The sequence below is a fragment of the Danio rerio genome, chromosome 5 (genome assembly GCF_052040795.2).
Source record: "Danio rerio strain M-AB ecotype USA chromosome 5, GRCz13ab, whole genome shotgun sequence".
Classification (NCBI taxonomy): Eukaryota; Metazoa; Chordata; class Actinopteri; order Cypriniformes; family Danionidae; genus Danio; species Danio rerio.
The window spans coordinates 58,023,343-58,044,664 of NC_141025.1; the positions used below are offsets into that span (position 1 = coordinate 58,023,343).

Consider the following 21,322-nt stretch of genomic DNA (forward strand, 5'->3'; position numbering starts at 1 on the left):
ACCTCTTCCCAACAGGGAAAACCACCAATAATGAAGAATGCATGGTTATATGGTGTTATAGCTTTGCAATAAAAAAGGTTATAATAGCAGTCAATGGGACAAAAACCAACAAAACAAAAGGGTGGTAAATTTGCCCAGAGTGTGTTTTTAATTTTGTATTTTTTTTTTTTAATTTTCAAAGCATTTTCCAAAAATATATGTCAAAATAAGATTTGATGCCAAAAATCATCATTAAAGATTTTGCGTAGGCTAACATAATCAAAAAGCGGATTATGCTAGAATTGAAATGCCTACCTTGTAAAATATTAGCAGTAAGTCCTCTAACTGTCCATGTAAATCACCTGTAACAAAGGTCACAATTTACTTAACAGGAGCAATAAATAGTGTCAAAATAGAAAAAAATAAAGGCATGTGGTGTCAGGCACTCTCACCACAAATGGTTATCTCTTTGCTATGGCATGTAGACACTCGGTTAATATTTGGCAACACTCTGAGTAACTTCCACGTTTCTAGAAGAAGCTGAAGAACGTAACGAGAGTGAAGCTGCTGCTTGGAAAAAAAATAAAAGAAGTGTACATAATTAGAGAAAAAGTCTTGAAATAATAAAGCATAAGTTTCTTAATGATACCATTAAAGAGCCCCTATTACAGGTTTTTGAAAATTACCTTTCATGCAATGTGTAACAGCTCTAAGTGAATGAAAACACCCAGCTCAGGGTTAAATCTAAAGTTCCACTGTGTTTAAAACCATTGATTCTAAAAGAAAAGAGTCTACTCATTATGTGTTCAAATTTTTTGCCTGTTCATATGGACCAATCTTGTTCTGCCAATCATGCGCTGTGTTTGTTTCTGACAAATGATTGATACAATAACCTACCCTGCAACACAGGATTCAAGGCCTTTTTCTGTTAAAAGAACGATCAGCATTGTATGGGACATTTTTCAGTAATTGTTACACAGTTTATATGGACCAGTTTCTGTACTCTGGCTACTTCATAACCTTGGTGGGCAATTCTTTCTGTCTCGTGCTGAATGCAGTCAACCAATCACAACAGACTGGGTTACTGGACCAATCACCATAGATTACATCATGTAAAGGAGGGGTTTGGATCAAATGAATTGCTAAATAAATCATATGGAAGTCATTGGGATAATTATGTAAAAATAAACCTTTTATAAAAATGTTAAAAAATATTACCTTTTATAAAGCATAAAAGGGGTTCCTTAAGAACATATTTTGAATTACTTTGATAACCACTTCTTAATTTTAAAAGAAAAAAAATCACTTTAATAAACTTTTTGTAATTTTAACGATACTTCATGGAACCAAAGGTGCCAATAAAGAACCATTGTTTCCTAAATACCTAAAACATTTATTTTATGCATCCTCATGGAGCACCTACTTGTTTGTTTTTGAAGGCTTCTACAAGATCAGCAGCCTGGTCCATATCTAAAGGAAAGGTCAGCCGTGGGCCAGAGTAAATGTCTGGCACATCAATATTGGTGTAGTTGAAGTATCTCTCCCACTCTGCATCTCTGCAAACTTCGTTTTCTCGGAAGATATGTGAGATAAGGTTTCCTGCATGAAAGAACATACAAGATGTTTTTAGCATGGTTTATTTGAGTGCAAATATGTACTGTATAGGTGGTTTGTGTTGCAACAGCTTGTTTTACGTTCACTGCTTGAAGGAGTAAAGTTATCCACCAGGTAACCAAGAAAATTGTATAACTGCAAAGAAGTGAACAAAAAATGTCATATCATTATAATTGCAGTCACAGATTTATTTGAAATTGAGTTGTCCATCCATTCATTCTTCAAACCACTCACCCATTCTTTCTTCCATCTATCAATCCATCCACAGACTTTTTAATCTCTCCATCCATCTATATTTCCATTTTCTATCCATTCACATTTTGACCTTTTTTAACCATCTGTCCTTCTTTTTTCATCCATCCATTTATATTTCCTTCCATACACTATCTTCATCCATCCATCCATTCATCCATCCATCCTTCCATTCATCTATCCAACCATTCCGCCAATCATACCTGCCTTCAAATTGGGTTTAAGGTAAACAATTTCTTACTTTGATCTGGTCTTGTAGGTCTGCATACTCCATGGACTGGAAGATGTTCCAAGTGTATCTTCGTCTCATTTCCATGCGAGCCACATACTGTTTGTGCCAGCGCTGGATCAGCACTGCAGCTTTTATTGCTTACAAGAAAACACTATATTTAAATCAATGTATATGTGATTGATTACAAATTTACAATTTTCATATAAGACTTCCGGAACCGCACCATATTCAGCATCATTTAAGGGATTACTATGTAGGATTTAAATCAAACCTTGCTTATCAACTCATACATATACAGCTATATCACTGGATGTTCAAAACAATATATATATAACTTGCATATATACATAAACTCGATCCTTGCATATACACCCACTACAATACACGCACATACATAAAAACTCAGTGCATGCAAACACACCCACACACACTGGCATACACATATAAACTCGATCATCGCATGAACATCCACATTAACACATGTACATACATAAACACGCTGCATGCAAACACACCTATACTCGCATATAGCCTCAATGCCTAAACTCTAAAACTATAAACACTCTTGCAAACATACAAAATAAAATTCACAAACATATGTACAATTTATAACTTTATCAGGTTATTGAAAATCTTATCAAATAAAATGTGATCAACAGAAGTATTACTTCTGTTAAATAATGAAAATATAATATGTATAATAATATTAAATATTATATAAATAGACTATAAAATATGTAAGAAAGATTTTTATGTTAAGCCTTCTGATTACTTAGGCAACTACATAAACAAATATAAATGGACAGATACAGATGTCCAATATCTACAATTTCAAGGCTGTTTTAAAGATTTATTTTAAAACCCTTAAAGGACAAACAGCAACAAAATTTGAACTTGCCACCAGAACAAATTTTGCAATAGAAGTAGCCTAGACCCCAATTTTTTACTATTATTACAATTATTATTATTCTTCTATGATTATTTAAAATATATATTGATGTTAAATGTAAAAGTTTGTTATTGTTTTGATTGTTAAATGTGCAGCATATAAAATAAAAAGTCAGATAAAAAGTTTCTGTTCATCATGTTGGTCAAGCTAACTCACGCGAACAAGTTCAGAATCTCTGGACATTGCTTCTTTTCTGTTTAATAACTACTTCTTTGCAATAACTACAGCATTTTTGGTGAGAGGCAAACCCACTTAAACAGTACATTCCCCTACTAGACATAAGAATTGTAACCTGTGACAAATAGTAACACCAATGAAAAAACATATAAAATTCATTCATTCATTTTCCTTCAGCTTAGTCCCTTTATTTAGCAGGGGTCACGACAGCGGAATGAGTTCCCAACTTATCCAGCTTATGTTTTATGCAGCGGATGCCCTTCCAGCTGCAACCCACTACTGAGAAACACCTATACACTCTCATATACACACACACACCACTGCTAATTTAGCTTGTTTAATTCACCTCTTTCGCATATCTTTGGACTAAGGGGGAAACTGGAGGACCCAGAGGAAACCCATGTGAACACGGGGAGAACATGCAAACTCTGCGTAGAAACGCCAACTGGCCCAGCCAAGGTTTGGACCAGCGACCTTTTTGCTTTCACCCTCAAATGACTTTTATGCTAAAACTATTTCCATTTAAACAGAAAGAACTTCCTTTTACACTGAAAGTTCATGCACATACATTACATGAAATGACATGAAATAACTTGCAAATATGTATATACACAACAAATTTATATATTTTTATTAACATTATTATTATTTATTAAAAAGTTTATATTCATATGCAAAAGTTTATATGCAGATCAAGTTTATATTTATATGCGAAGGTGTACAAATGTGTTTTTGCTTGCAGCGAGTTTATTTGTATTTGTATATGTATGTGGGTGTATGCATGTATCAAGTTTTTATGTATATTCACAAGTTTTATGTACAGTTGAAGTTGGAATTATTAGCCCCCCTGAATTATTACCCCCCTGTTTATTTTTTTCCCCAATTTCTGTTTAACAGAGTTTTATTTTTTTTTCAGAACATTTCTTAACATAATAGTTTAATAACGTATGTCTAATAACTGATTTCTTTTATCTTTGCCTTGATGACAGTAAATAATATTTAACTAGATATGTTTCAATACACTTCTATACAGCTTAAAGTGACATTTAAGGTCTTAACTAATTCGATTAGCTAGGCAGGTTATTGTAGGCAAGTTCTTGGATGTGTGAAAGTTTGTTTTGATTATATCAAAAAATAAAATTGCGTAAAGGTGCTTCGCTTATGTGTTAATACGAAAGGTTTGATTTAAATCCTAAAGGCACCTCATAGATTACTATTTATATTCTATACTGCAATTGTTAAATATGTAGTTTACACCTCAAAAATGAACAAACAAACCCTTGGTCACTCTTCTTCATTTTAGTCCCTGATTCATTAGGGGTTGCCTTAGTGGATTGAACCACTAACTACTCTGGCATGTGTGTTATATGGCAGATACCCTTTCAGCCACAACCCAGCACTGGGAAACACCCATACCCAAACTTACACTACACACTCAGGTCAATTGTGTTTAGTCAATCCACCTGTACCACATGTTTTGGATCTAACCCTACACAGTAAAATCTTCAGAGTAAAATTTACTTAGTTCAGAGAACATTTGGTCCCTCTCTAAATTGAGCAAAATTTACTCAGCAGCAGAGTTAAAGTTAAAGAGACAATGATGGGGTTAATTAAGTGATGATTGAGGACTGATGATGAACACCTGCTGTTAATAAGCAGAAACAAGAGAAACACAAAACTACATTACCTTTAGTCACAGCCGTAGATTAAACAAACGGAAATAAAACAAATCAAATCTCTCAAAATCTCAGCAAAGGATCATTAAGTAACTCCACAAACAGCAGATTTACTTATTAACAACCTGTTTGGCCTTATTTCTGCCACACTCTATAAAATTCCATATATTGATAATATTAAGAATTAACTTTTTTTTACAACATTAAAAAAAAAAAAAAATTGTGTTTAAGCTGTCACCATTGAGGAGAACAGTAGCTGCTTTACTTGGACTCGGACTCGATTTTTAACATTAGTTTCTCTTTGTTTGCCAAATGGTGTATTGTGGCAAACATTGCATAAAGAGAGCAGCTGTGCTCTGGATAATAGATTCTGTGGTGGTTTAGTCACTGGTCAAATAAGTAGAATTGGATGTGACCTATTAAATTTATATAATGTTGTATCACAAAAGGAGCACTGTATTAAGTGCAGTTAAATGAAGCTCACTAATACTTTTATCAGATCACATTGAACAACTGGGACAATCAAAACCCACCGACATAAAGAATCAGCGTATGCTTGTCAACTATGGTGTTTTTTTTTCCCTACAGTGCATGCTGGGAACTATGGATAAATCTCGTATGATTGTCTTAACATGCACTGCAGCCAAAAAAATAAAAATCTCTAACCTCTGTTGATATAGATCCGCTGATTATTGATATCTGTGTCTCTAAAGAGATTCAGATGCTCAATGTATTTTAATTTAACACCCCACCTGAGATTCATTCTCTTGAAAAACACTGGATTTTGTTGCCACCATCTAAATGTAATTTATTGTACAGTTACTCTCATCAAGAGTAAGAATCCACACAGGATCAATAAACATGATTACATGTGCTCTCTTTATACTTGTGCTCTCTTTATACTTATCATTGCAAGTAAAGAAAACTGACATTAGAAATCGAGTCCAAGTAAATCAACCACTTTTCTCCATGATGGTGACATCAGGCAAAAAAAAAACTTTTTTTTTTTTTTTTTTTTTGGCAAATGTAAATAAGAAAAACGATTAATTCTCAATAAATCTTATATGGACTTTTGTGAACATCTGACAGAAATAAAGTCAATCAGGTAACCCATGAGCGAAGCTGCTGCTGCTTCTTTTGTTTCTGCTTATTAACAGCAGGGGTTCATCATCAGTGCTCAATCATCACTTAATTAACCCCATCATTGTCTCATTAACTTTAACTCTGCTGCTGAGTAAATTTTGCTCAATTTAGAGAGGGACCAAATGTTCTCTGAACTGAGTAAATTTTACTATGAAGATTTTACTGTGTAACCCTGACCCACACAAGAGAATATACAAACTACACACAGAAATGCATGAGACTTAAACCAACACTCTTGTTGCTTTGAGGTGACAGTGCTAACCACTGAGCCACTGTGCCGTCTAACTAAATGAACATCATAATGTTAATAAAAGAGGAATTATGCTTACTTCTGGCTGCTGTAGATATGCATTAAAATAGAAGAGAAACAATAAGTCAGTTTATATTGATATTACAGAGTAATTATACAAGCACATATCAAACAAATAATTATTAATCATGTATTAATTCAGTAGCTTTAAGAGATTAAAAAGGTTTTATGCTGGAATGGTAAAATCTCACCTGAGATGACATTTCCATCTGTTTCAAAAATAAGAAGTCATTAAGGCAAGTTATATTTGAGCTAAATAGTTTTTGAATATACAAAACTCTCACATACATCCATGTATTATTTTTAAATCACACCAGAGATACAAATACATGTTAAACATTTTACCTTTGTCATATCTTCTATTAAATTCACTGTTTTTAGTGACACCACATCCCATGGTCTCTCCTGTAAGTAAACATATGTAACAAGTAAATTTAATTCATAATGTAAAACCTTTATGGAACTTTATCAACCCTGAAAAATCAACCAAATTTTGTTATTGAAAAAACAAAGAAAGAAAGAACAAAAAAGCAAACTTTATTTATTAGGGGTCGCCACAGTGGAATGAACTGCCAATTTATCCAGCATATGTTTTGCAAAGCGGATGCCCTTCCAGCTGTAACTCAGTACCATAAAACACCCATACTGTACACTCTCACATGCGACACATACACTACAGCCAGTTTAATTTGTTCAATTGCATGTCTATGGACTGTGGGGGAAACCGGTGCACCCGGAATTAATTCAACATAAACTCAAATAGCAAACTTCTTGCTTACTTACTGAGGCAACAGTGCTAACCACTGAGCTGTGTCGCATGCACAGCAATAAATAGTAAAATAAAATAGTAACTATATTACTTTCTGGTTAAACATACTTGAGTAATCTTTTTTTGTATACACATTATTCATTATTTTTAAATGTTTCAAATATTATTAATCTGCATTCAAATAAACACTAAAATGCACAGTATCAGATAGGTTAGTAACAAAATAGCAGATGAGATGATTATAAAAATCTATTCTTTAATAAATCTTTAACATAAAAGCAGCATATGCTAAATGTCATGTTGTTGCACAAGATAATGAGATTCAGAGCACGACTTAATCTGGGGTTGTTGCTCTCCTGCAATGGCCTCAATCCTTCTTTACTTAGCAATCAACACACCCCTGTGCTTCTGTGAAATGTCAACAATTCATGTCACCATCTGTTGCTTGTCAAAATAGTTAAAGTATACAGTGTGAAAACACTAGAATATGATTATCCTGTGTTTTTATTTCTCATAGAGAATACTCAATTATCAGTGATTATGGACACTGGATTTATTGATTTTTTTTATTTTTCTTTGTCACAATAATTCAGCACAAAAAAGCTCAAATTATGTGTGCTCTGAATTTTGCATACTGGCAAGTTGTTCCATTCAAAGGATGCAAGACCTATTTCCCACTCTAAGAGGTAACTTTAAATTTTTTTTAAACAGTTTGGTATAATTACCGTAAAAAGGTTGAAACTAGTCTACTAACAATATCAGGTTCATGAAAAATTATTTTAAGGATGCTGTCATGATCTTAGTAAACATTAGTTCCACTGAGAAATAATCTGGAAACTTAGTTCTCTTCAAGGGCATGCTGGATTTAATCAGGTTATATATATGTTCGAAAACCAATTCCTTTCAACCGACAAACATGCAGAGATTAGACACAGTTAGGTAAGAGATCAAGAACTGGTTGCCACGAAAATTAAATCTAATGCCATAAGGGATTTGCAATGAACAATAATATTGCTCCAATGTGAAAATAATTTATAATCTTTATAAATATGATATTATAACATCATTTAACCCATATCAAGCCTGGCTCATTCAGGCCCATTAAGCAACACATTTCAAGCCATTTAGGTCATTAAATTTGTAGTCAAATTGTCAATATATATCCCATTGTTTGAAAGTGCCAGCAAGCCATTTCTCTTCAAAACTAATTTGCCATCAAAGTTTACAAAAGAAATGCCAAATAAAAACTCACCTGATGAGTTTCTCTAATGATCAGAGAAATCCCACAATCTTTAAATACATAATATTCCTCCCAAATGCATGTATTTCCCTGGTGTATTCCATTGGTGCAGCAGTAATTCAGTGCAAATAGTGTGAGTGAATAAAAATTAACTTGTGGACACAGAGAGTAGGCATCATTGCAGGCTTCACCATATTCGTCAATGTCCTAAACAAAAATCCTCCATTTATACTGAAACGAATGAAAAAAGTTTGTGTTGTGATGGCTCCTCAGGCCATCAGTAAGTGTGTTTTCTTTGTCTTCTTCTTAAAAGTCTGTGCTACTGAATTAAGTAGACACGACCAGAAGAGATTAGTGTAATAGCCTGATGTGACTTGACTGGACTTTGTTGAGGATATGGCACTTTCCAAACGGAAGCAGATGGAGAAGTCTGGGGGATGTTGCTGTGTAATGTCTATGTGACATTTGTAAGCTGTGTAACATTTGTAAAATGAGAAGTTTAAGCTTGTGAAAACAGAAAATAACCCTAATAAAAAATAAATATACTAAAAAAGAAGTACATTTATTTACTGCTAAGTAAACTACAAAAATGTCCATGTATTAAATAGAAATAAACTAAAATTGTACTTATTTAATGCTTTATTCAAATGCACTTTATTCAAAGTGCAAAGAAAGTTTATAGACAACATTCTTTTCTCTACTCTGTAAAGAAAGAAAAAAAAAAAAAAAAAATATATATATATATATATATATATATATATATATATATATATATATATATATATATATATATATATATATATATATATATATATATACTGCATAAACTACCAAATAATACTGCCCAAACTTTTTAGTGACTGGACAAATCTAAATTTTTCAATTGCCACAAATGAAATTCGGTAAACTGATTGTAGTAACAGCCTGTTAACATTGGCTCAATGACAAATAATGTGTTGAGCCAATTAAAAAAAACATTAAGTCTGGCTAATTATATTGTTGGCCCAATTTATTATTTTAAAGGGCACCTATGGTCAGGGCCGGAGTGGGACCTCTTTTCAGCTCTGGAGTTTCAAGCCTTAGACCAGCCCCCCTCAGTCTAGGACTGACTATATTAAAATAACGTTATTTCCAATTCAGTTGCAAATGACACTGCGTCTTTTTTAAGGACACAGCTGCTTTAGAACCTCAAATGTTTTTCATAAATATGAGAACATTACTTCTTTATGGATATCCAGTCCTTTGTAATGGTCGTCACACACAAAATAAATAAATAAATAAATGTACCCCTACATAAGTAACCCAAATAGTATTATATGTGTTAACACTTAAAATTAAGAAATATATATTTACTTTGGTGAGATTCGACCTGGTCTTCCCGATTAGCCAATCCGGGCCTGCCTATGGTGAAAAATCTACTTTTCAAGCTGTTTGGACAGACATATGTGTAGGTATAGTCTAGACCCTCATATTGGGGTGATATAAACACACCCAGTCCTTTTTTTTTTTTCAATTTAATAACATAAAAACGGTGGACAAATTGGAGCGGTTTTCAGAGCAACCGCAACTTGACGTAGGAGTGTGGTTCCCCCTCCCACCAATATTGATTGAAAGGCCGCATCACCATATCCTCAGTTTGTCATTTCACATACACCATTTTCAGCATGTGAGTCAAAGTGATGTTACTAAAGGAACACCCTTGCTCTATTTTTAGATGTATGGCTCACTGGGCTCAACACAAGATCAACATTCACCACATGATCACTCTAATCAGAGTTATTGTTTGTAACTTTAGGTAGGTTTGCATACATGTGTACTTTTCACTGCGTGTACCTTAAACTTCTGCCGTTTGCATTTCATGCGGTCACAGAAGCTCCTTCTGATCTTAACTAGGTTCAGCTGAAAATTACAAGCGCGTTGCCTCACGTGCACATCTCTCAATTGGAAATAAATAACAAACGTGCCGAGAAGCCCCTGTCTGCAGCCTGCAGATATGGGCGGGGATGAATGTGGGGCGGGGCTGCACATTCAGCCACGCCCACCTGTAATTTCATTGGTTAGTGGAAACGTAATAGCGTGAATGCCCACTACGTGATGTCAGTAAACAGGAAATGCATTTCTTAAATTTTGTTTTTATTGTTAATAAACACAAAAATACACAAAAGTGGACATTCTTGCTGAGTGTTTTATATGTTAATTATGTTAAGTTATGTGAATTTCATAATGGTATTTCTCCTGCTAAAAAATATTACAAAAGACTCAAAAGACTCTTTTCACAATGGTGTCACTTAAGAAATGCAGTGATTTTAATTCTGATATTTTAATGGTTTATTATTTTGCTTCAAAATGCTATTGCATATTGCATATTTACAACAAATAAAGACGGAGTCTGAAAAAATAAATGAATAAAAATGCTGTGTTTTTAGTTCAGTTAAATTTTTTACCTTTGAATGGGAGAGTTCTCTGGAAAATTTACAATTGAAAATATTAAAATTATACTTTGATTTAAGGCTATTCAAAATATTGGCCATGTGTCCAATTGTTTCTCTTTTAATACTGCACTGCTTTGAGTTTTATTAAGAGCAGGGATAAGATATTATTTATTAAGGGAAGTATATGTTTGTAACCTTTTTACTTATTAAATCAGATTATTTCATCATATAATGGATTTATTTTTACTTTGATGCTGCTATGAATATAAACGTATATCATCTGTTATATGTAAATGTTCCAGCATGAGTAAATTGTTTTATTAATTTTTTTCATGTTACATGGTGTGTCATCTATGGATGCAATCAATTTTATTATTTATTAATCCATTAAAGTTTTGTTCAGTTTCTCCATTTGAATGAAGACAGTGCTCTGCTGCCACCTACTGGGTGGTTTTAATATCTGTTCTACATTTTAATTAATAAGTTACAAATAATTTTATGATCTAATATTACTGAATTAAAATGCAGTCTTCTTGGTTTTATTTTTGTAATATTTGTAGATACAGGGTAAATACTTTAATACCACTTTCTAACAACCCTTCTGGATCCATTTCTTCACTGTAGATCTTTAAAAGTTTTTTTTGTAATGATTTTGTTTGGTTATTAAGAGTCACATACAACATTGTTATTCTATTTCATTTAATTAGAATATTAAATACACTTAATATTATATTAATAGGGTGGCACAAATGGACAGTTTTATTTATTACTTATCTATTAGGAAACAAATTAATGAAAATAAATTTGACATTAATAAGTGCAGCACTCGTGTAAACTTCAAAATTTTTAATTTGACAAATGCTGATAAATATATACCAACTTCATCTTCAATAAAAACACCAACACAAAGCAATACACTGTTGAAAGTCCCTCTTTCTCGGTTCAAGTAAAAATCTGGCAGATGTTTTTTTAGATGTCAGATGTCTCACCTACAGAACATTGTGTATGCACATGCACACATGTACAAAAGGAAGACTGACAATTTATAGAAAAAAAAATTATAATTTAAGATACAGCAGTTTGAAATTATTACCTTTATTAAACATAAAAACAATTATATATTTTTTACAGGGAAATTACACTACAGAAGTAACAATCTGCTGAGAAATATATTGGGAAGTCATTTGTTGAACAGAATGCTTGCAGGACCCCCCTCTCGCCATACCCAACAGACAAAGCACTTTGTCAAAGTATATGGCACTCTGATCGATGACACCTAAATAAAATCAAGTACATATTTAAGCAAGACACAACCATAATTCAAAGTTTTAAAACTAACGGAGTACTGTAAAAAGTGCTTGGCATATTCTGTACTCTTTATCATACACACACACACACACACACACACACACACACACACACACACACAGTCTGCTTCTTGAATTTTGGATTACTGACAATGGCTCGGCGAGGCAGTGGCGCAGTAGGTAGTGCTGTCAACTCACAACAAGAAGGTTGCTGGGTCGCTGGTTTGAACCTCGGCTCAGTTGCCGTTTCTGTGTGGAGTTTGCATGTTCTCCCTGCCTTCGCGTGGGTTTCCTCCGGGTGCTCCGGTTTCCCCCACAGTCCAAAGACATGCGGTACAGGTGAATTTGGGTAGGCTAAATTGTACGTAGTGTGTGTGAATGTGTGTGTGGATGTTTCCCAGAGATGGGTTGCGGCTGGAAGGGCATCCGCTGCGTAAAACCTGGCTGGATAAGTTGGTGGTTCATTCCGCTGTGGCGACCCCGGATTAATAAAGGGACAAAGCCTACAAGAAAATGGCTGAAAAGAAAATGGGCTGAATATGCAGCCCCGCCCCGTATTCAGCCCCGCCCCGATCTTCGGGCTGCAGACGGGTGTACTTGACCCAGATAGCAAAATACACTTGGGCCAGATGCGGCGGCAGAAGCGAGCCGACGCTGCCGTAACCGTGCACCGGAATCGGGCCGTGAGAAATGTGCGGTGTGGCCCGGAGCTGGCGCGACTAAAGTCTTCATATACCTTGATATAAAACCTTTTGTTATTAATACTGGAATTTGTAATTATCTACAATGTTTTATATTTTGAGGCCATTTTCTAGCCACGGTTGACCGCGGAAATGTATTTTAGACGGTTATATACACCGCCATATTGTGAAGAAAAATCACAGTTTTGTCACCGGCAAAGCGACTGATTATGTGAACGTGGCTAGTTACAAACGTGGCGTGTGTATGCTTGTAACTGTTACATATCTTCGTTTTAGTGTCTAAGTTATATTAATGTTGAGGAGTGTCCACAAACTCTCATGTCCAGAATTGTTGGTGCTTTACTATTGTTTAACTATACTTATGTTAATGTAGAATAATTATTAACATACCACGTTGTATAAATCGACGTTTTAAGTTATACTTTGTTCTTTTATGTTACTTAATAATTTGTCTTATCTGTTCTGAAACTGGTACCTTGAGCTATTTTACCTATTTTATTAATATCTCAAAATAAATAAATAGTTATTGCTTTATCTTATTGCTTTCCAGAAGTTTATGAAGTTTCCAATTGTATTTCAGGACAAGACTGAACAACATAATGCAGCCTAACAGCATCAGACCAATGAAGGCATGTCATACGAAAGCATGGCTCAGTTACAAGATGTAAGTATGTCTCATTATCTATACCATGGTTTTAATGGCTTGCATACTATTTTAAATTTGTAGGTTTTTACTTACAAACAACAATAAATGTACACCCACGTGTTTAAAATTATTTTCTAGGTATTCATCGAAAGATGAGAGATCAACTGAAGAATGCTATGGATCTGACTCTAAGGTACTCTTTCTAAACTTTCTCCACTTGATTATTATTATTAAATTCTAGCTTTGGATGGATTCATTCATATTTGTTTGTATGCCACATCTTATGTTCCAGGAATTGATTTTACAGCAGCACTCCTCATGTTGCCAGCCTTGTTAAGCGAGACACTTCAACATTTCGTTGTGCTCCGGTGCGTATGTTGTTTTCTGTTTAGTATATGCTGTGATAAATGCATTTTATAATGCTTGATATTCTTTATATTAGGATGACGCAGTGGGTAGTGCTGTCACCTTATAGCAAGAAGGTCGCTGGTTCGAGCCTCAGCTGAGTCAGTTGGCATTTGTGTGAGGAGTTTGCATAATCTTCCAGTGTTCGTGAAGGTTTCCTTCAAGTGCTCCGGTTTCCCCACAAGTCCAAAGACATGCGCTATAGCTGAATTTGGTAAGCTTATTTGTCTGTAGTGTATAAATGTGTGTGTGAATGAGTGTGTCTGGATGTTTCGTAATACTGGGTTGCAGCTAGAAGGGCATCTGCTGCATAAAACATATGCTAGATAAGTTGGTGGTTCATTCCACTGTGGCGACCCCAGATTAATAAAGGGACTAAGCCGAAAAGAAATTGAATGAATGAATGAAATTTATATTAGTCTTTTAATCTGTGATACTTTTTTTTTTTTTAATCAGTGAATATTAATTATTTTACTTTCTATGCATGTTGATTTTCTCTTCATCAGTGATAGAGTGACTGATATTAATGTAATTATTGCTTTGTCATTTACAGTGAACCATCTTCACCACATCCAACAGTTCAAGTACAGGAGGAGGCCACCGACTGGACAACTGTGTTAACAAGACGAGTCATGGCAGTCTTCAGAGTTGATGGGATTGCGATTGGCCGGGCTAATGATGTGGACAAATATACATTTTTGACATATCCATCTTATTAGAAGAACACCTTGATGTTTCTGCAGTGGAATGTTTTGAATGAACGGTGGACGGTGACAAGCCTGGATCTACTCCAGTTACCAGAGTGATCAACCTTGTTTTTTGTTTCTCTACATGCTCTTCGATAATCACAATCAAGTTAATCCAGCACACTGCTCTCATTCATGCATAAAGCAAATTTTTAAATATCTTGTGGTCCTAATGACTATCAAAGAACATTTTCCAGTTATGAGTGCCTTACATGTCATGTTTATCAAAAGCATAAACACATATTGTGTTACAACAAATTACAACTCCACTTGAGGATGATGAGGAGTAATCTACTGATGTTGAGGAAGAGGCTACTGATGTATTTGGTTTTCTGCACTGTTGAAGCAATTTATAGAGAAAGTTTGCCTTCATTCTGAAATTCAGAGAAAATGTTGATGACAAATTATTTATTATGACCGAGTATTCTGACTAAAGACAAATACTTTGGACTTTATAAAGTGCAGTACTTGATGTAGCCTGTGTAATGTGTTTATAAATCTTAAACAGTATTCTGTAGATTATTTAGTTTTTATTTATTATCTAAATTGTTCTTCTTTACTGTTTTACATGTCTGCTGTATACTTGCTGTGTAATTTTATTTCTTGACACATTCAGTTGTGAGTTGTAATGAAATATTTCTACATTAATAAATAAAAATGGACATCTGTGAACCAAAATATTTTATTTATTTATTTATGCATGCTGTCACCAAAGGATCAAAATGCCTGGGTCAGTACCCTGAAAATGCTATATAATATAAGAAGGTACATTTTTGTACCTTCGGTGGGGGTACAAAATTGTCCCTTAAAGGGTACAAATGTAGAAGGTACAATTTTGTACCTTTAAATAGAGGTACAAATTTGTACCCTTAAGGGTACCACCCCAGTGACGGGCCATTTGTACCCTAAAAGGTACAATTTTGAACCTTTTTTTCTGAGAGTGTAGATAAGAAGGCTGTGAAGCTTCATTTTGTTGGATAAGACAACAAAGCAAAAAATTATTGCATGTTTGATGAGAAAAAGAGGAGCATTCTAATTTGCTGAGATGTAATATTCAATTCAGAGTCAGATTTTGTCTGGAAACAAGTAGACATTTTTTAGAAAATACAATACAAACAAATTATGAAAAAAAAATTGTGAATGTTACTGTCAGTGAAATTTCTGAAGGTGGCAGCAGGATCAGAAAACCACTCAAAAGGTATGGATATGATTCATTTCAAATAAATGTATCTTTATTCCTATAGCGCTTTTACAATGTAGATTGTGTCAAAGCTTAACAGAAGTAAATAATGATGAGTTTGCTGACAGAGTGACTGTTGATCATTATGCTGGTGTCTGTCATGTTATGGAACCTAGCACACTGCAATGTTGAGTCCTAATGCAAAGAATAAGCAGGAGGCAGTTGTTTGGAATATGAATGCTGCTTAAAAATGAGGGCCTAGATTATATTATGACCTTAATGTCATCCCTTTTCAGAGTGAAATTGGAGTTGTGTGTGTTCTATTCGTTTGTGGAACATTTTACAGGTCTGGGGTCAGCTCTAAATAGCTCAGTGAGTGTCTGACTTTTATATGCATCATTGGAAGATACTGTTTAGAATTATGAATACACATGAACATTTTCTATGTAAATTCTATATGTTTTAACCATTCATGTTAAAAGACCTAGATGTATGACAGTTAATGACGTAAAGTGAAAGTATACTTGTTGATTTGAGACTGCGGACTGCAGTTTGCAAACTGCAAACTATCTTCAGTAAACTTTATTTAATTGAATCTCTGACTTCAGCTCTTCTTTAACTGACAGACTAGTCATTTTGGGGTTAAAACTGTTGGTTAGTCAACAATGTGAACTCAAGTTATTACCAGTGCATATTACAAGTATGCTCTGATTGGTCAATAAAAAATCCTATGGCTTGTAAACAGTAGAGGTGTAACCTTGGTGTCCTGTTCCCTCTATCGGACCATCGTCATGGCCTCCAAAGCATCCCCATCCACTGAATTGGCTCCATCACTGTCTTACCACCCCACCTATAGATGGTGTGCGGTGAAGCACTAGCACCATTGTCCTGTGGCTGCCGTCGCATTATCCAATTGGATGCTGCACACTGATGGTGGTGTGGAGAGAACACTCACCCTCATGAATGTGAAGCAATTTGGGTGTATTGGGTGCCATACAGGATAAATGCACTACATAAATACACATTACATTACATGATATTACGATGGCCACAAGACCTGACATAGCACAAGCATTGAGTGTTGTATCAAAGTTCAACACCAATCCAAGTTCTGCACACTTGATGGCAGTCTTTGTAACTTATTAAATAAAAGGTAGCACAGATATCAAAATAAAAACATAGTAAGCACTGTCTTAATTCATCCAAACACAAAAAAATTAATGAAGCATGTGAGAATAAATAAGTAAAATAATAGTGAAAAAGACTGCATTTATAGATGACACAAGTTGTAATATGAGATTTTTATAAAGAATTTTACTTGTGCTGTAACATTTACATATAATAGATAATGTAAATTTATATTTACAGCAGCAATAAAATAAAAATAAATTCATGATTGAGGAAAGACTGAAATAATGATGAAAAGCTTGTAAATATATACTTTTCTTATTAAACAAGTTTATTCCTATTCTTAATAACTTGAGAAAAAGTAATAATTTTCAAACTCAGAAAGCAGTTCATTATTGAAAAATAAACATTTGCACAATGCCCAATAAGTTAATCTTAATATTTTAAATTTGTTGTGAATTTTCCAGAGAAGTATTGCATTTAAAGGTAAAAACCGAGACACCAATAAACTGTGTTGTGGAAAGGCGGAAGTGACATCATTGTGAAAAAGAATTCTGGGAAAAGACATTCTATCGGTTGCATCATTTTTCTTAAATTGGATTTATCATTTAAAAAAACTTTTTTTCTATCCCAGCATCTTGGCTAAATGTACCCACCAGCTTCTGTCCAACAAGGCCTCCTAACCATTCCTATATCATAATTGGCTTCATCAATCTCTCCTCTTCATCAATAAGCTGACGTGTAGTGTGTGGTCTGGCACAGAATGGCTGCATGCCATCCAGACATTGTTGGTGGTTGAGGAAACTCCCACAAAATCTGTAATTTGAGTGTCCAGAAAATATATAGATGTAATGAACTATTTTTCTGCTTCACTTGGCCATTAAAAAAAAATCCACTGGTCACAATTGTTTAAAAATATTTTATAACTGGGAAAAAAAAGTTTAAATCTGCAAAATTCTTGGCAAAGAGATTTGCTTACTGAGTCTGAATAATAATAATAATAATAATAATAATAATAATAATAATAATAATACACATTTAAATACATAAAAAAAATTTCTCCACATTCTCAGAGTACTGATAATCTACCAATTTAAATGTTTGATACAAAAGCAAATATTATAAAGAATAATTAAGATTTAACATAAAAATAATGTTCTCTCAATAGAAATGATAGAAGTGAATCAGAGATACACGAGTTGCACACACTTAAGTCTATCTCATCTTACTCAAGAGAAACTTGTATTTGATGCACAAAAATTTCTTGACCATTTCCACAATCAATTTAAAAGTGAACCACTAGTTATATATTACACTAATAGTCTGAACAATGGTATCTTTACACTAGTCCCATAACCTTGAGGAGCAATCTTTTTCAAGAATTCTCTAGAATCTGTTCTCATTTTACCAGTAATATCAATCCATGAATTTTAGCTGAGGTCACATATTGCCTATCCTGATGTTGGGATTCAGCAAAGGATCCAGATTTGGATCTGTTTCAGCAGAGGCCCGACCAAATTTGGCCATGATGATGATGAGGGTGAAGAAACCGATCACTCCAAACAGCAGCAACAAGAAGATTCGATGTTTCAGTGCGAGTGTCTTTTTCTTAGTGCTAGTACAATTCCTAGGAAAATAAATGAATGCAAAAAATTACATATTATAGAAAGACACTATACTATTACTTAAATAAATTGGCTAAATTAAATCAGTACATTTGGCAAGCTAGTAATTTTAAAAATGCATTGTACTGGAATTACACATTACTTTTATAAAATAGCTTCTGAGAAAATTGCACAATTACAGGTTTAGCCATAGACGGCATTTATGAGAAACAAATCATTTTCAGCAATAGACATAGGACACTCACTTTAGCACCTGTGCAAACCAGTTAAGTGCAGGCCGTCTGCGGTATTTATCATCATCAAAATCAATCTGCATGACTGCACTGTGTCCTAAATCACGTGTGTCATACAGCTTCCTTGGGGAAGTAACTGTAAAAAAAAAAAAGACAATTTTAAGAAAAATAATATGTTAGAGACTATAGTTTACAATGTGTTTTTTTTTTTGTACATAGAACACACTATCTGAGATATTGTATTCCTAATGCAAATACAATTGCATACTATTTCCAGACAAAAACAGACACCTGACCAGTGTTGGGCACCTTCCATTAAAATAGTAATTAGTAATAGTTACTAGTTATTTCTCACAAATAGTAACCAAGTTAGTAACTGAGTTACATAAATTTAAAAGAAACTAATTTCCAGGGAAAAATAACTATTGCATTACTTTAAAATAAATCACTTTAATGTTGTTGTGAAACAAAAGCAGATATCATGTCAAATTTAAGACCTTTTTAAGACCATTAAGTATTAAAGTTAAGACCTATATCATAATATCAAAAACACGTGAGAGAAAATGCAAAAATCACAAAATTTGTGAAAAAATAAATTTATTTAAATTGAACAGTACTAAAGACAGGTTAGATGCACCATTGAACTACATTAAAAAAATTTAATAATAAAATAAAATAAAAAAACATCTTAAGGCTGATTTATATTTTCGCCCGGCCGCACATCGCGCACCTCCGATGACTGCGCGCGCACCTCATGAAATGGGCGAGGCTTTTATACTTGACGCATTCGCCATTGGGATATTAATTAAAACAACAGGGGGCTGTCAAAAGAAACCCAAAATAAAGTCAAACGCATAAACAGTAGCAGGAGTTTCCGGAACTACTTCATATAATTAATATCTTTCAATATTTTTAAACTAAATATTTTTATTATTTTTATAATTTATTATTATGATTATAAAGTTTTATAACAATTCAAGATTTTTTAAATCAAACTTTGATGATCCCTTGTTGTTTTTTTACTATCTTGGACAGTTCTACCTATTAAAGTTAAATATCAATGACAAGAGAACATGGGTTGCTATACAATTATATTCTTTTATTATTATAAGAATAAAAGAAAAAAAAATACTTACTGAAAATACTGACTTTTTTTTTAATTTGCCGACTCAACAATTCACACATTACTGCCTGGCTAGTTTCTGTTCTCTACTTATAAGCTAAAACGGCAATAATAGTCTAACAATCCTGTCCATTATCACCAATAAAGCCAAGAATTTGGGCATCAGTATATTGTAAACTGATAGGTTCAAATATCCTTTTCCAGTTATCAAAGAAATAATGTCACTTAATTGTAGTTTGTAGCTATTACATTATTTTAACTTCAAAATTTTAATATATACATCAGTTTAAAACTTATAAATGGTGGAAACACATATTCTGTATTATTAAACCACATGGGTCTCCACTTTTGCCATGGCATCTTTTATTTATTTTTATTTTTTAACAAACTTATCCCTCAGGTTTTTCCAAATTTACAAAACTGTCCTCCTTTCCCACAGCTGTTGCAATTTCTAGATTTATTGGTCATCTGGTTATCTCTATGATGGAAAGATCATAAAGATGTCTGTACAGTCATACCCATTTCAGACAAAATCTCTTCTAAGTGATTCATATTCAATTTAAATCAAATGCGGTGCCGCGCAACTGTTCAACCGAAATCTGTTCACTACATTTAAAATTAAAATTATGTTGAGCGCACAGGATGTGAACCTCCCCAAACACAGCGTTGACGTCACATTAGCCGCATGTACTGGGCTAAATAACAGAAAGCTGATTGGCTATTGCAAGTTGGTCTCATTTGTAGTTGTAACAAGTTACATTTGGACTAGTGAAATAAAAAACACCTTGAAAACCAAGCAACAACAACAAAAAAAGAATTTAAATGAGCATTAGAGGTAGCGTTACATGGACATTAGGAAAGTAAGACCTGTGCAAAAATATTAAAGACCTAGAACAGCGAATTAAAGACTTTTTAAGGCCAAAAATTTGGTTTTTTTAATTTTAGACTTTTTTTTTCTTTCAAGACCCCCCTAAAACCCTGCTTCATATGAGACACAGTCATACACTTGTACTGCATGTCTTTGGACTGTGGGGGAAACCGGAGCACCCGGAGGAATCCCACGTGAACACCAGGAGAACATGCAAACTCCATGCAGAAATGTCTCGAAGTAGCAACATTCTTGCTGTGAGGCGACTGTGCTACCCACTGCGCCACCATGTTGAGCTATAGTTGCACAACAAAACACAATAGATGGTTTATAATTTATAGATATAAGCAATTATTTTGTTAAATTCTGTCTAAGTAATAAGTGTTTGCAGTGGAGCAAAATTAAGTTTAAGTTGCTTTGATGTCATGGCTTTGTCTCCTCATTAGGTAGCAGAGCTCACGTTATCACCTGCGTTCTTACTGTGAGTTCACACCGAAGGCGGTGAGAGCGTCAAAGGTCGCCCTGGCGGCCCTGTCGACAGCGCTGTCTGCCTTCACAGCTCCAGCAGTAAGAGTGTCAAAGTTCAC

General features: G+C 34.0%; 2 protein-coding genes and 1 long non-coding RNA gene across 16 annotated transcripts in view; 1 reads left to right on the plus strand and 2 right to left on the minus strand.

The window, feature by feature from the left end:
* The window catches only part of ppef2a (protein phosphatase with EF-hand domain 2a), a 47,100-nt gene extending 38,053 nt beyond the window's left edge, over positions 1-9,047 (minus strand). For all 4 annotated transcript variants that reach the window (XR_015491796.1, XR_015491794.1, XR_015491795.1 and 1 more), the window contains exons 1-8: positions 8,574-9,047; positions 8,354-8,493; positions 6,671-6,737; positions 2,087-2,228; positions 1,674-1,728; positions 1,403-1,578; positions 432-546; positions 295-341 (exon numbers count right to left, since the gene is read on the minus strand). Coding sequence is in view for 1 of the 4 variants with exons in the window: in XM_087254176.1 (XP_087110302.1) it covers positions 295-341; positions 432-546; positions 1,403-1,578; positions 1,674-1,728; positions 2,087-2,161 (468 nt within the window). In the remaining 3 variants the exon portion in view is untranslated. The remainder of the gene's footprint in view (positions 1-294; positions 342-431; positions 547-1,402; positions 1,579-1,673; positions 1,729-2,086; positions 2,229-6,670; positions 6,738-8,353; positions 8,494-8,573) is intronic.
* LOC137495634 (uncharacterized) lies at positions 7,512-15,256 on the plus strand. Of its 4 annotated transcripts, none has more exons than XR_015491799.1 (6): positions 7,512-7,787; positions 13,362-13,445; positions 13,566-13,620; positions 13,720-13,795; positions 13,870-14,046; positions 14,386-15,256. It is a non-coding gene; the product is annotated as an uncharacterized LOC137495634 (long non-coding RNA). The 4 variants fall into 4 exon arrangements; XR_015944613.1 differs by lacking the exon at positions 7,512-7,787 and adding an exon at positions 12,659-12,772; XR_015491798.1 differs by lacking the exon at positions 7,512-7,787 and adding an exon at positions 12,674-12,763.
* The window catches only part of zfpl1 (zinc finger protein-like 1), a 32,139-nt gene continuing 22,669 nt past the window's right edge, over positions 11,853-21,322 (minus strand). For 3 of the 8 annotated variants that reach the window (XM_087251492.1, XM_087251487.1, XM_087251488.1), the window contains 3 exons: positions 18,757-18,880; positions 18,295-18,513; positions 17,045-17,702 (listed from right to left, as the gene is read on the minus strand). In XM_087251492.1, the coding sequence (XP_087107618.1) occupies positions 18,327-18,513; positions 18,757-18,880 (311 nt within the window). In that variant the 3' untranslated portion in view covers positions 17,045-17,702; positions 18,295-18,326. 8 annotated transcript variants of the gene reach the window in all.